General features: G+C 38.6%; 1 protein-coding gene across 1 annotated transcript; it reads left to right on the forward strand.

The window, feature by feature from the left end:
- Nucleotides 1-4,251: 4,251 nt before the first annotated feature.
- On the forward strand, nucleotides 4,252-15,044 carry sat2a.1 (spermidine/spermine N1-acetyltransferase family member 2a, tandem duplicate 1). The gene is made up of 6 exons (XM_084712572.1): nucleotides 4,252-4,476; nucleotides 4,730-4,781; nucleotides 7,287-7,370; nucleotides 13,722-13,823; nucleotides 13,978-14,018; nucleotides 14,742-15,044. The coding sequence occupies exons 1-6, from the start codon at nucleotides 4,414-4,416 to the stop codon at nucleotides 14,907-14,909; spliced, it is 510 nt and encodes a 169-aa protein (XP_084568698.1). The 5' UTR covers nucleotides 4,252-4,413; the 3' UTR covers nucleotides 14,910-15,044.

The following is a 15,044-nucleotide window of genomic DNA, read 5'->3' on the forward strand; positions in this document are numbered from 1 at the left end:
TCTCTGTTTTTTCAAATCTAATGTTGCGTTATCTTAAGGGAGTTTATTTCCTTATTGTTTTTGAATGTTGTTTTTGAGTGGTTTCCTAACAGTGACTGTCATAAGACTGATAGTGTGTGAACAATGTCATCATATGGTGATTATACTCGTGCTTTCAACTTCTCCATTAGTGTTACAGTCAAAAAGACAAACAGAGACTCATTGATTACTGATTGCATGAACAACATTGTGGGGTATAAGTTTATCAACATGCCTGCTGATTCTGGTTTAGGGATAAGGGAAGGTATTTTGATTGCACCACCTCCCTTTTTATGACAAAATGTGTTTTTTTTTTCAATCTCACAACCTTGAATCAGGGAACTTTATTTGACGGGCCACCACGAGGATAGATGTGTCATTCCAACACTCACAAGATGAATAATGTTTTAATGATTTCAGTTATTCATGTGCTCATTGAATCCCTCTAGACATTCTCAGTTCCTCTAACTTAGCGCTCTGGCTCTTGGGGAATTGCCGCTAAAATCATGAGCTCATCCTTATTTCTGGTGCTGAAGTTCACAGTTTGATGACATGTCCACACTGTGCGTCATCACAGGCAGCTAAATATAACTAAATATAACCTCCCCAGTACAGACACCTTCTGTGAAATTCAGCTTTTTGAAGTATTTAATGATGTGTAATAAAAAATACAGGAGAAAACTTATAGAACAGGATGAAACAGCCCTCCACCCAAATACAATAAGACACACAGATGCCAAAAGATAAAAAATGTCCTCGTTACTCAAACTGATTCTGAAGTACAACTTCATCAGTTCATCTACACAAGGCATTTTGTAGAGGCAGCATGTATTGACGTATTCTCAAACATTTGACTTTAATCTTGAAATTTCAAGTTTATTCTCAATATTTCAACCTTTATCAAAATGCTAAATTAAAAGAAATCTTCTTCCGCTGATATAGTTTCACTTTCTTTCAACATTTTGACTTTATTTTTGAAATGCAAAATTAAAAAAAAAGTCATCCTTCTCTCTTTTTTTCTTATTCCTCTCCCGTACTTCAGTATGAATCAGCTTCATTATAAATAAAAATAATCTTCAGGTTGTGTTTAGAAGAATTAACTCAAACTTAGCGTTTCAGTGTTAGTGTGCAGATTCAAATCATGCAAAAATAACTTAGCTGTTTAAATCTGTAGCAGTTCCACTTAAAAGTTATAATGAGAACATTGTATTAAGCCAAAGCAGTGGATGAGTTGCATCCACAGACATGCACATATTTACCTGAACAGCACTGAGACATAACAAGAGCAAAAGTCTTAAAACCATGCTGGGGAGTAGGGACCCCTAGAGGCTAAAGTGTTTATTACACCCTACAAAACTTGTGGATGGATCAAACTAAAGTACCAGTGATTTTTGTTTTGAATGGTGACTGACTCTCTACTGCATGTCCAGTAAGAACACAGTGAGTCTGCTGCTAAGGTAGTTTAATGAAAAGTGGGTCCTAAATAAGGCGATCAAAGCTCTGCCTGACTGTGAATGTCCAGTACGAAGTGTTCTGCCACCCTCTAAAGATAATTATAGTCTGACCAAGAGCCATAACTGGCCTTATTACATTTTTTCAGAGGTCTGCAGCCTGCAGCTCTTCAGCCTCTCTCCAGTGGCTCCCTGTGGCTTTGACAAAAAATGATGTTTTACTTCTTTTTTTTCATCTTTTTTCATTCATAATTATTGTACACCTGTTTTTATATTATCCAGTTGTGAAAACGTGTCACCTAAAATATATTTTTTAAATATTATAAATAAATATATCAATAAATGTGGCACCTTTTCCTCTAGATTTTCCCAGTGCTAGTCTCGAGTCTCCCTAAACTAGCTACGGATGACAAATCCAAAAAAAGATCAGTCTCAGAGGGGAAAAAAAAGAGAGTTTAATAGTTGTGGCTCCAGACAGATTGTTTTGTCCTTTTTTGGATAAAAACAGCTCTTTTGATAGTAAAGGTCGCCGGCCCCTGCCCTAGGTGAAAAATTAAGGGGTCAGCAACAACACAAGTCATAAGTCAAGAGGAAACTTTGACCAGAACACATCAGGTCAGGAATTCATTCTCACCAGATTTCAGTCTGGCCAAGAGTTGGTCTAAACTACAGTGATGAACAGGCTGACTGATAGCGCCATCTTTAGGTCCCAGAGCATCAATTTGTTTGCAGGGAAAATAGTTCAACTTCTCCTAAACAGAGCTGTACACTTAAGGCCTCGTATAAGGGATTATCTGATTCAGATCATTTACTTTTTTAAATTAATTTATTTAATGTACACTATATCACACAAGAATGAATGAAGTTTTGGTATATCTTCACTTTGTATAAAATAAGCCAGAATATGACACATCATTATAGATTATACTGATGGCAACAATTTAGAAAAATGGCACAAACCTAAAAAATATGAGAAGAAAAACACATTTACTTATTCTTTAGTAACTAATGTTTAATAGATAAGTTGAAAACCCATTATTGTGGAAAATTTAGGGGGTGCCAGGTTGTCAAAAATCCCTCTAAATGGTTTATTTACCATCTGGAAAAAAGGCTGCAGCACATCAAGGAAACCAAACCAACCAAAATCTAATTAAAGATCAAGTCTGCAATTCCAAATCTTGACGAGTCTTTACCAATAAAGACTAATTACATTTTAATAAGCTTTGAAGTTGTAGTGATAAATGTTGATGAGCCGTCAGTGAAACTTTGCCTCTACAAGCCATCAATTCTGCAGAGATCCAAAGTTAGTGAGTCATCTGCAGCTATAAATTAATTAACTGATAAACAGGAATATTAGCAAGTAATCTCCCAAATTTGCATTTTAATAGGTTTGTAATAAATAAATGAATTTTGGCTCCAGTCCTGGTGGAGACAAGGTTGGATGACTGATCAGGGAAAGTGAGCCGGAGTTCAAGACTCTCGTGGCTCGTGAAGTTGTTGTTGAATTCCGTAGGAGAAGGAGTTTGTGAAAACACAACACGTGGAAATCACAAAAATTGACCAAAATTGTCTTTTTCAACTTAAAACACTCACAAAAGTCAAAATCTTGGTAATAAAATTCTCTAAAACATTCAGGTGTTTTGTCAAATATTTTGGTGATATTTGATCCAACACAGAGAAAAAAAAAGAAAATATTGTGCATACAGTACAAAGTGCAGCAAGATATTGAATTGATATTGAATATCACTGCAGACTCATGGTTTGACCAATCTGAATACAATTTGACACATTTAATATTGACCATTTCCAGGCTGTCTGTGTTGATTTTGGTCGCATTTGACTTGTGGAAATACAGATGTTAATTGATTTTTCATATTTTGAAAAATATAGAGTGATGGACTTTTGAAATGACCACAGGATTCAGTGAGCCAAACTTTTGTCACTATTCAGCAGAAGTGCAGAAGAAATTTCAGTTCTCTAAGCTTCATATGGCTGATTTTAATTGTGAAATGTTGAGAAAATTTAGATTTGTTGTAATAAGTCATGCCCACTTTAGGCAGTTATTACCAAAATTCATGCATCAACTTAGTCATGACCTGGGATTGTGCACACTGAGTTTTGTAGGAATCCATGCAGCCAATAACGACACATAAACCCTTCCTATTTGTGGCGCCCCCTGGAGGTGAAATTCAATGCACTTTTAAACAGGTTTATGAGTACTCTTGAATACGTTTCTCGATTTTCAGGTTGATATGTGTTCATGATCAGATTTTAGACAAATTCACTATTTAAAAAAATACTTGGCTCATAAAATTAAAATCGATTCATGAATCAAAATTCTTTTGTTAAAAGAATGAAGTGAAGATGAAGATGAGTCATTTTCATGTGAATTGGACTAGCAGTCTGGGAGGAGCTTACAAAAAGAAGATTTTGATAAAATCGAGGAAAAAGTCACAAGTTGACATTTTTAAAGCAGAAGACTAATTGATAAAAAAAAAAAAAAAAAAAAAGCAGATTAATTGAACGAAAAGAATTATTAGTCTACACCATGCCCTTATCAAGATATTTGACAGATTTGTTTATGACAGCGCCACCTTGAGGTCATTTTTGTTACCTGAATCGCTTAAATTTACAAGCCACTTGCTAATTCTGTTGAGTTTTTATCTTACAGTTTTTGCTGCACAAAGAAAGAAAGACAGAAAGAACAGGGGTCTGGCAGTGGCCTGATTTACCATCCTATGAAAAAAAAAAAAACAACATCATTTCGCCCCCTGACCACCTCCTTCCTGGAGGAGGGCGCTCTCAGCTCAGCTCTCAGCCTGTTTTGGTGGTGATCTTGAGTGGGTACAGTACAGCTGCAGTCCTCCCTGACTGTCATTTCTCACGATTCATTCATCCGGACCACACTGTGAGCACCGCGCACCACCATCACATCCGCACAGAGATGGACTTTTCTATCCGCGCAGCCAACGTCGAGGACTGCAAGGACATCGCGAGGATGATCGGGGTGAGGATAGCACGTGCGCTCGTGCAGCTGTATACAGACATGACTCACATGGTGACGTACACCATGATGTTTTTATTAGGTTATTGATATATTATTAGATTTTCGAGATATTACTGGATTAAATGTGGGTTTATTAGAGCGCACGCGCTCCACATGTGTGTACAGCTGACTGACACTGACACGTTTAAGGTGAAGTGATTGTGATGTTTCACACAATTAAATCTGAATTTATGTTATTTTAATGTGTCCACAGGAATTGGCTGAATATGAGAAACTTGCAGCCGATGTTAAAATCACACAGAGAGGTACTGTACATTAAATACAGTAAATAAATCCGTGCATGTCTGTGTCTTGACCTTATGTTTACACGTGTTTGACTTTCAGGAAAATCCAATTGATATACTGATGGAATATTCCAGTAAAGATGGAAACTTAATTCTTGAGCTTGAACAGAACAATTAGAACCTGACAGGTATCTAGGTCGACTGATATTATTGGCCTGATATCGGCCTATCAGGGTTGCAGGGTCTTCCCTAATCTAATGAGATAAAATCCCTGTTTAATTTGAATTATTTATCATTTATTTCCCAGAATGGGTTACTTTAAATATCTTATTAGAACCCATTTTATAGATTTTATTTTGTGTTTTGTTTTTTATGGCCATTATGGGATGTGATGTTTTTGTTTTGTTTTACATCTCTTTTATTGTTCCATCTTATTTCTTTTTTTTTTGTGTGTTATAGTTTTAGATTAGAACTAGAATAGAACTAGAATAGAAAATACTTTGTCTCTGCTCACATGTGCAGAAAAACAGATTAAAAACACAACACATCACATCCAAACAAAACACACTGAAAATATATGTACATAGAGAAACGATAGAAGCCACATTAACAAGCACCAGACTTTTGACTTCAAAGGATGGGTGTTGTTACTGATTCATTTTATTTGAACCTGCTGTTCTTGATTTTGTTTTGCCTGACTGGTTTGGCTTTCTATTTATATTGCCTCCTGGGCATCCTGCTCTTGCTTTGTCTGTTAAATCACTGCATAACTGTGTTTTTAAAGGTGCTATATACAGGGACGCCACCGGGGGGGGGGGGGGGGGGGTTAGGATGATTCTAAGGGCCTGTCAGGGGGCCTTTTGAGGGCTATCAATATTATTTTAATAGTATTATCTATCTAATCTTTCAGGGGGCCCAAGATTTCTGGCGGCGCCCCTGGCTATATATGTCAGGTCCACAATATTCTACAAAATCATTACTAGTGCTATTTCCAAGCTGGCAGTTTTGCCTCAAAATGCTTCTCATCATTTCCTAATCCTCATGAAGGCCCGTCATCCTAAAACTTAGTCCATACAATCAAGGAGTAATTTTTAAAGTTCATGGTAGGATAAGAAATGTAAGTGCTCCAGTGTGCAACAGCACCAGGGCTGGATTTAGGCGAGCCTGTCTCAGATGCAGCAGCTATCTTACTAATCAATTCTTACTCTTCCTGTGCGAGGCTCAGTCTAATACAATCCAGAGGATTATCAGATAAAGTGGAAATACTCTCACCCCCTTCCTTTACTCATTGGGTCCAGAATTTGTTGTTAACATGTTAAAATCACAACATTTTTCTTCTGGAGCAGGACGCTCCCAGACCCCCAGGGGACAGTTGACTGGTTTACCAACATGCCACCTTTTTCTCCTCTTATGAGTTTGCAGGTCTGTATTTAGGCATCAAAAAATACACCCCTGTTCTAGTGTAATAGAGTTAGTCGTCAGTGTCAACAGAAAATAAAAACAAATCAGATTTGTATACGAGAAATGTTTTCAGGGTTGACTGCCATGGTGCGAAAACATCTGAACATTTTGATCAGCACAGCTTACACAGCTTTTCTTTCATGTGGCCATATTGACACAATAGCTCAGGTTTAAAGCATGACTGAAATGTTGAGATATGCAATAGAGCCCAGACCCCAGACCCCAGGGACAGGGGACAGGGGACTGGTTTACCAACATGCCACCTTTTTCTCCTCTTATGTGTTTGCAGGTCTGTATCTAGTAATCAAAAAATACCAATGAGAATACCATTAAAGTACAACAAAAGCAATAAAAATGTTGATTTTTCAAAACAGGAAACAATAACATGTAAGATTTTTAAATTGTAATTAGGTATTTTTACATTGTGGTATTAGTGCTTTTACTTAAATAAATAATCTGTGTATTTTTTCCATCACAGCAGGTCAGTGATCAGTGTTTCAGTGACTCTCTGTGGATCAGTGAATGGTTTTTTATTCATGGCGACCCGCCACATTAAAAACATCGGCACCGTGACATGATTTTCTACTTTTTGAGCTGCGCACCCTTTTCAGTTTGTTCCCTCCCTCACTGACACAGAGAGGAGAGATGCTGCAGCCGTGTGATAATAAATTACATCAAAATTTAAATGTCGGCGCTCATCAATACTCTGGTCTTTACTAACCCCCACATGCAAAACACAGTGTGCTGTACAGTTGTTCAGATTTAAATGGATTTTAGTAATCAAATTAGTCTAGGAATGGTTTCAACCCTAAAATTAATGTCTTCTCTGTAATTTTCACACTTTGCAAAGTCATCCCGCCAGCCAGACTGGACCCTCTGGCGGGCCAGTTTTGGCCCACAGGCCGTACATTTGACACCCCTGTTTTATACCAACATGAACAATTCAGGTAAAATCTTGATTCTACCAAACGGACCTTGTGTTGAGGTTGTTTTAACCGTGAGAAGACCACCACTGAAGCTAACATGAAGTTGTAAGTTGACAGTGTCTTTGTGTTTTATGTGCAGACTTGGAGCAGGACGGCTTCTCCAAGAACCCGTTCTTTCACGGGATCATCGCTGAGGTGCCTGAACAGCACAGAACCAAGGACGGTGAGAGAAAACCAACAATGACACTGTTTATCTCACTTACAACTGTGAAACTTGCATGCAACCGTGTAGATGTGTAAGTATGGAAGCCCATTTCTGCCAAACTGATTAAAAAAAAAGCATCCTGTAAGTCATTATGAGAAACCTCTTGAAATACTCAAAATATTGATATGTAATCAAAATAATGAGATGTAATGAGTTAGTGTCTTAAAACGTTCCTCGGGTATGGAGAAAAGTAATGTGCTCATAAACAAAAATTACAACTTACTGTGTCATAAAGAATTGTTGTAATGTAGATCTTGGTGTGAAGTACAATTTAAACAAAACATGATGAGCTACTTTGTCTCTACTAGGCAAGAAAGTAGTTTCAGTAGATTCTTCCTCAGATAGAAGATAGTCCCTGCATGAATCTGCTCATGACAAGGTCTGTAGATTAAATTCAACCTTTATGAGATAGAGACCTCATTTACAATGCAACTGAGTAAAACAATAAAAAGTAAAATAATATCATTGATATGAATTGAGAACAGAACAGGCCCCAGGATTGAGCCGTCTGGGAGACACATTTTGCTATTTGCACAAATTCAGATTATAGATTATTATTCAGAATATTAACAATGCAAATACACTGCTGCCTGTCCCTGAGGTAACTCTTTAAAGCCATATCATTAAATCAAAAGTCTTTTTAAGAGCAATGCATGATCCACTGTAGTGAGTGTTTTTGAAAGTTCAATAAAAAGAGCCACATAGTGTTTTTTCCTATCTAAGGCAGTAATGATGTCATTTAAAACAAGAGTGGCGGCAGTAACAGTGCTGTGTCTTTCCCTAAATCCTGGTTGATGCGTGCTGAGAATGCAACGCATTGTGAGGAATGATTTTAGCTGATTATTAACAAGACATTCCAATATTTTTCCTGAGCATGATCATTTAGAAGTAGGTCTGTAATTATTAAGGTTGGCTGTTCCACCGCCATTTATGTAAAGGTGTTACAAAAAACCTGAAAGCTTAATTTTGCCATGTTTTATGTTGTTTTAGTTTTTATTTTGCTGCTTAGCCTGTTGAATTTGGCACTAGCATGTTGCAAATGTAGCTTCTCTCATATGAGATTAGAGGCCAAATAAATAACTTCAGTCAGTTTGATGCTGGTAACTTTTTTCATGTTGGTTTATGTGGGTGTTTATAGTTTTGCAACGTGAGCTGCTTTAGCCGTGGTGTTATACAGAAGCCGCCTGGTTCAGCTTTATAATCCGTGTTCCCTCTGTGTGTGTGTGTGTGTGTGTGTGTGTGTGTGTGTGTGTGTGTGTGTGTGTGTGTGTGTGTGTGTGTGTGTGTGTGTTTTGTTGTTGTTGTATATAACTATAAGGAATTCTAAAATATGCCTATTTCACCCCGGGGGCTCCGATGTGAAGCAGTGATAACATGGATGCAGTATATGTCGTTCAAAAGTTTACTGAAGTTGAGCATGATATGGTTTCTGCAATACAGCCATAACAACAGGAACAATTAAATATACAGAAATAGTTTTACAGTGCATATTAATTACGTTGTCTATGAACACTGAAGAGTTAATGTCAGCATGGTTAATCAGTATCAACATACTATTAAGATATGTTTCCCTCAATACAAATAAAAATATTCTTTGACAGTGCAAGTGAATTGTGTTGTGAATGACAGGGGCTCTGTAGGCCATACAAGCAAGAAAGGTGTTATAGTTCAGGAATTTTCAGGTTTAGACCCAAATGCAGACCACACAGGCAGAGGGGAGCAGTTTAAATGATTTTTAGTAAACAAAAGAACCAACAAAACACACACAAAAGTAAAGCAGGGAGAATCCTCAGTCTGGGCAGGAAAAAAACAAAAAAAACATACAAGGGAAAACGAGTAAACAGAATTCAAAGACCACACTGGGAAAAGCCAAACTGATCATGTATGAACCAGCAACTAAGGAGAAAAAGACACAGGGTTAAATACACTAGGGAGAGGGAGGATAACAAGACACAGGTGAGGGCAGTGAAGGACAGGTGAAAATAATCAGTGATCAAAAAAGAGCGGGAAAACAGACAAAGACAGGAAGTAAAAACAACAAAGACACACAACTGAAAATGCACCAAAATAAAACAGGAAGTGACAATGAAAAACCCAAAACCATGACAAAAGGTGCAGCAAAAAATAACATCCGACCTTATGAAAGAGCTGCGTGGCTTAGCTAAGCTTGTGAACCACCCTGTTAGTAGCTTAATTAGTGTAAACAACTGGCACATGTCCTAATATTTGTCCTAACTAATATTACAAAATGTGAACTTAAAGCAGGCATGTCCAAACTGTTCCATAAAGGGCCAAGTGGCTGCAGGTTTTTGATCCAACCAGTCTACAGCACACCTGATTCGACTAATCAGCTGTTTGAAGACTGAAATCAGGTGATTAAATGAGTCGAGCATGGTGTGCTCCGGCTTGGTAGGAATGAAAACCTGCAGCCACTCGGCCCTTTATGGAACAGTTTGGACATGCCTGACTTAAAGTGTCATATATGTGAACTACACCTCATTAATTGAGTGAAAACTGAACAAAATTAACAGAACTTACTTCTCTCATGCACACACACCATCACTCAACTTGACTCAACTCAATATGGTGGACCAGTGTAGCCAATGCATTGTAGGCTGCCCTGACTATGCCTGACTGGGGAATTTGGTACAGTTGCCCCTACATGATCTAAGCACATGTGCAACCAGGCAATGGCGCCAACGGAGTGTGGCAGTCTCCAGCAGCATATATGCTTTATCACCAGCCAGTGTCTGGTCTGGTCCAGCCAGCTAACCAACTAGCACCTGCCCAGCGGACACACCAACTTTTGCCAACAGTCTTCTCAGATGGCATAACATTCGATTCGTGCGCTTCCTGCTCAGCCCACATACCACGGTTCTGCAGGAGTATTCCCAGTAGAGATGGGCCAAGCGTTGGTCCTGGAAGTAACTGCTGGTTCAAAGAGGTACCCTGGTGTACAAAGGAACAATTGAAGACCAGACAATCTTTGTCATTGTGGCTGACAAGGTGATGTGGCAAGTACCATGCTTCACCTGTGCTCTTTGCGCCTGCATCGTCAATCTTTAAAGCAGTTTAATCACAGAGAAATATAAACCAATTTACTAAAATGTGGCTAAAGTTCTATGTTTTTGCACCTTGGCAATCCTCCAGTCAAAGCAGTTTAACAACATAAAAACAAAGTGTTAACCTTGAAGCAATTTGGTTAGTGCCATGAAAGTTTGGTTCTCAGCCCAGTTTGGGATCCAAAATTTGATAAGAGATATGTACTCAGGACAAATGAATATTGCACAAAACAAACTATTTTACATTAGAAAAGAAAGTCAGCAAATTACTTCACTCTTCATTGCCATATTCATCCAGAAATATTGAATCATTTAGTCAGTTTATAAAGTGGCCATTGTGTAACACATCGCTTCCAAACAGCTGCAGTTTACCCTCATTGTCAGACAGTCACCAGGGTCATCAGTCCAAATTTATTAGCTCTGTTACGTGGCCTTTCTCCCTCCACGCCACTTACATAACAAGGCTAACACTCTGCTTTTCCTCAGAATACCGTAATGAGCACATACGCTCTGCTGCCCAGCTGGGCCTTTTTCTTCCATGACATGGCCCTTTTTCCATACACTCACCACTGTCCACTCTCCACTGGCCTCAGATATCTGCCTCCACACTGAGGACTGGCTGCCTGTGTCTGTGTGTTACTATTTCTGGATATTAGGGGTGTAATATCATATTATTATATATATTATATATTATATCATATACATTTTAATATTATTTTATTATTATATCAATGATTAATATTACACATGTAAATTAAACTTTATGGCTCTAAAATCAGTTGTTTCTTCAGTCCATTAGATAGTTTTTTTTCTGGCGAGGTCAGTAGGGGCCACAGCTCTGAATACACAAGTTAATAAACTGGCATTACAGCGCATCTCCAGTTTGAGTGACCACTTGTTATCAGATCTCACTTCTCCGCTCTAAATGCATGCACAAGGGTGGGGATTAAGGGTGTGTATCTCACTGACTGAGACAGATTTGATACGTATCTTGATATGATATGATATATCTTGATATGTCTTAGAAATTTTTAAATGGCCAATGATTCAGTTCGATTCGATTCAGCTCTGTCAGGATTGCTATTAGTTGCAAAAAGAAATCCTGATAGTTTTACTAAATAGTAAATAGTAACAAGAGATACACAGAGAAGGAGACATTACACTGTTGTTAACATCTTATTATGAGTCTCATGTAAATGAGATACTGCAGCCTAAATGAGAATCTGTGAACAAACTTTAAAACTGTTTAAAGTATTAGTATTTTTTATCTGCTGCTTAGTTTCATATGAAGAGTGCTGTGGTTTTGATCAGTGTGGAGGAACAGTGATGCTCTGTGTTACCTGCTCTCACAGTGACATGACGTCTCTGTGGGTCAGACTCATGTCTCTGTAGTCTGCTACAATTCCCTCGAAGCACAGGCAGACACACGTGGCTTTCTTTCTACTGGTTTATTTGGTCCCCTTGTTCCCAAATCCACCGTGAAAACCAAAGACATTATCAAGAAAAAATAAAAATTAGAGTAAGTCAAATTAAACTGAAAAACGGTAAAATCACATTTTACAAAGTAAAATATTGACAAGTAAAACAAACACCTCGCTGGCTGCATGCTGCTGCAAAAGAGGGAATTACAAATAACCGAGAGAAAACGGAGGAAAGTTACAGCGGCAGTTCGCTGATGCCAAAAATGAAACATATGCGCTTCCTAATGAGATGTACCAGTACGCTAGTGCTGCATCGATTTGTTTCCAATTCATGTTCTGCTTTTTATACAGGCCGTCTGAACCGATGCACTGGTGTCTTACACATTTACACACGTTTTGCATGATGGTCACCTCATATGTGCAGCAGACAAACTGACCCCAACGTCACACCCACAAAAGTGCCAATCACAGCTACGCACACTCAGACACATGCTTGTATAAAGTTGGCGTTAGTGATTGATTCCAAGAACAGGATAAAGAGAAGACAGACCGTCTAAAAGGAGATTTAACAGCTGAGCAGTTGACCACCTTTCCAGCTCTTCAGGCTGATGTTAGCTGGCAGCAGACTACTGCTCACACAGAGACAGTTAAAATTTCACCTCCTGTTTTGGCTGAAGAATGAATAACCTGTGCTGATGACTCTCCTCGAATATTCTGTCCTCCAGACTCGTTTAACTTTTCATTGTTTTTCCTCACTGCAAAACTTAACTACAGCAAACTGTTGCACCACGTCTGCAACATCTGTCTGTCTCAGTTTGTTTACATCTGCTTACACATGAGATCTCAGGGAATTGTGCCCAGCGATATCCCGCGAGAGTCCATGAGTTCTTGCAAGATTGTGTTCCCTCTAGTGCATAATCTTAGTATAACAATATTATAAGGCTTGACTATAACCTGGGCGACTTTTGGAGAAAATAGAATTTAATAAATATTTAATACTCGGCCAAAACTGGAATCGGCAGGCAGACCCTTAAAAAAAATTTGAAATCAGAACTGGCCTATAAAATTAGAATCAGTGCATCTCTACACAGAGGCTGTTATGTCAGCTGAATGTACATTACTGTTGATATGGCCAGTCCGTACCAAGATTAGACTCTTCATCACTGTACTTTTCATTCAGTGCCACACTAATCCCCAATCAGCCCACAATGAGCCTCATGTTTTACCTGCTCTGTCACCAGCCTGTCAGGTGAGACGCTCCATGGTGTGCTGGGATTTCATACCTGAACAGTGTGCAGGATGATGCACAGTTTTACTTTAATTTTACTTACTGTGTGGAAATCTGATGTTTTTGCATCACGGATGATGAAGAAAGGCATTATTGACAAAGGTTGCAAGAGAGTAAAAGTGTGCATCTCAGCACAAAGAGGTAATAAATATGTTATCACAATAGTCAGCATATGGCAGAATATTTGAAAAGGCAAAAATATCATATTTTGACTTAAGTACTGTGGTAATATTGTATCGTGAGACCTCTGGTGATTCCCACTGCTTGTGGCAACTGAAAGAAATACCAAGACAGAATTTATATGCTGTTAAGAGTACCTGTGAGTGATTTCAGTTACATACAAGATACAAGATACAAGAATCTGTTCTCTTAGATTCTTAGCAGAAGTTGCAGAGTTAATAATTTACTATAACATGACCAATAGAATGAATAAACCAGTTTTATGTTGTCTTTAAAATATGGTTACTGTATCTAAAATCAACTGCTTACTACCTTTTTCTGATGCACTGATTTCACATTTTTGACTGTTTGCTTTCAGGCCATACGAAGATAGGCTATGCACTTTACTTCTATTCCTACAGCTCAATGGTGGGCAGATCCATTTACATGGAGGACTTGTATGTGATGCCTGAATTTAGAGGTACAGCACACTCTCTCAAAAACTGGCATGTCATTGTTGCTATGTAGTACATATAAGTCGTGAAAGCGGCTTGGAGAAAATCAGCCACAACTTCAAAAAAAGCATGTGTGCATGTGCAGAAAATCATGAGTAATATGTGGTTTCTGTCTCTCAGGGAAGGGCATTGGTAAAGCACTTATGAGCAAAGTAGCGCAGGTGAGTAAAACATCAGTCATTTACTTGACTGGGACAGATACAGATTATTTGAAGTAGGGTTGTATGAGGTATCTAAAAAAACAGTATTATTATAAGTACGCGCTATATTTTCCCAGATTTACTTTGCTGTCAGACAGCCTTTATAACCCAAATATTGTTCTCTCCAAAGCAACCAAACTCCATTGGCAAAAACACTAATTTAATGTTGCGAAACACAGGAGTTGCTTGTCTACCGCTGCTGCAATCTGTTTGTCTGTGTTACTGTGTGACTTTGTTTTGTTAAACAAACAGCCACTCCCTTGTTCTGTGAGGTAAAATGACTGTTTTGGCAAATGGAGGTTGAGTGATAGAGAGTCATATTTGGCTTATGTAACAGTGTTAAAGCTGTCTGACGGTGAGGTTGCTGCTGACCCTGTCCACAGCAGCTTTTAACACCAGCTCTCCTGCTGCTTCTTCAAACTGGGAGCATGTCGACCACCATCTGCTGTAGGTAATACACTGACTATGGATAAGTACCTCATACAACCACACATCAAAAACTCGAAACAGTCCCTGTGAAAATGAAAATGTGTTGTAAATGTTGAACTTTGGGGCCTTTTTCTAATTTATACAAAGACAATACTTGTACCGTTTGTGAGCAGAAATGCAAAATAACATATAATATGTATATTCTGCACAGCAATATTAATGTCTGTCTCCCTGCTTAATTTTGCTGTTCTGTAGCTGGGCCTGGCTGCCGGCTGTCACCGGCTCAACTTCACCGTCCTGGACTGGAACAAATCATCTTTGGACTTTTACCTCAGCCAGGGCTGCTTCAACGTCACGACCAGCACAGGCTACCACTGTATGCGGTGCGAGGGAGAGGCGCTGGAACACCTGGCCCAACCTTAACCCAACACTGGGCTCGTGACGGCATGACCTTAGCAACTATGAGGTCAACACACACACAGTGCAGGGATAGAGCACAACTCAGTGGCCCCGTTCCAAAACTTAGTAATCATGAAGCTGATTTCTCAGAAAAGAGAT

Source organism: Lutjanus erythropterus, chromosome 23 (genome assembly GCF_056507025.1).
Source record: "Lutjanus erythropterus isolate fLutEry1 chromosome 23, fLutEry1.hap2, whole genome shotgun sequence".
NCBI classification, from domain to species: domain Eukaryota; kingdom Metazoa; phylum Chordata; class Actinopteri; order Lutjaniformes; family Lutjanidae; genus Lutjanus; species Lutjanus erythropterus.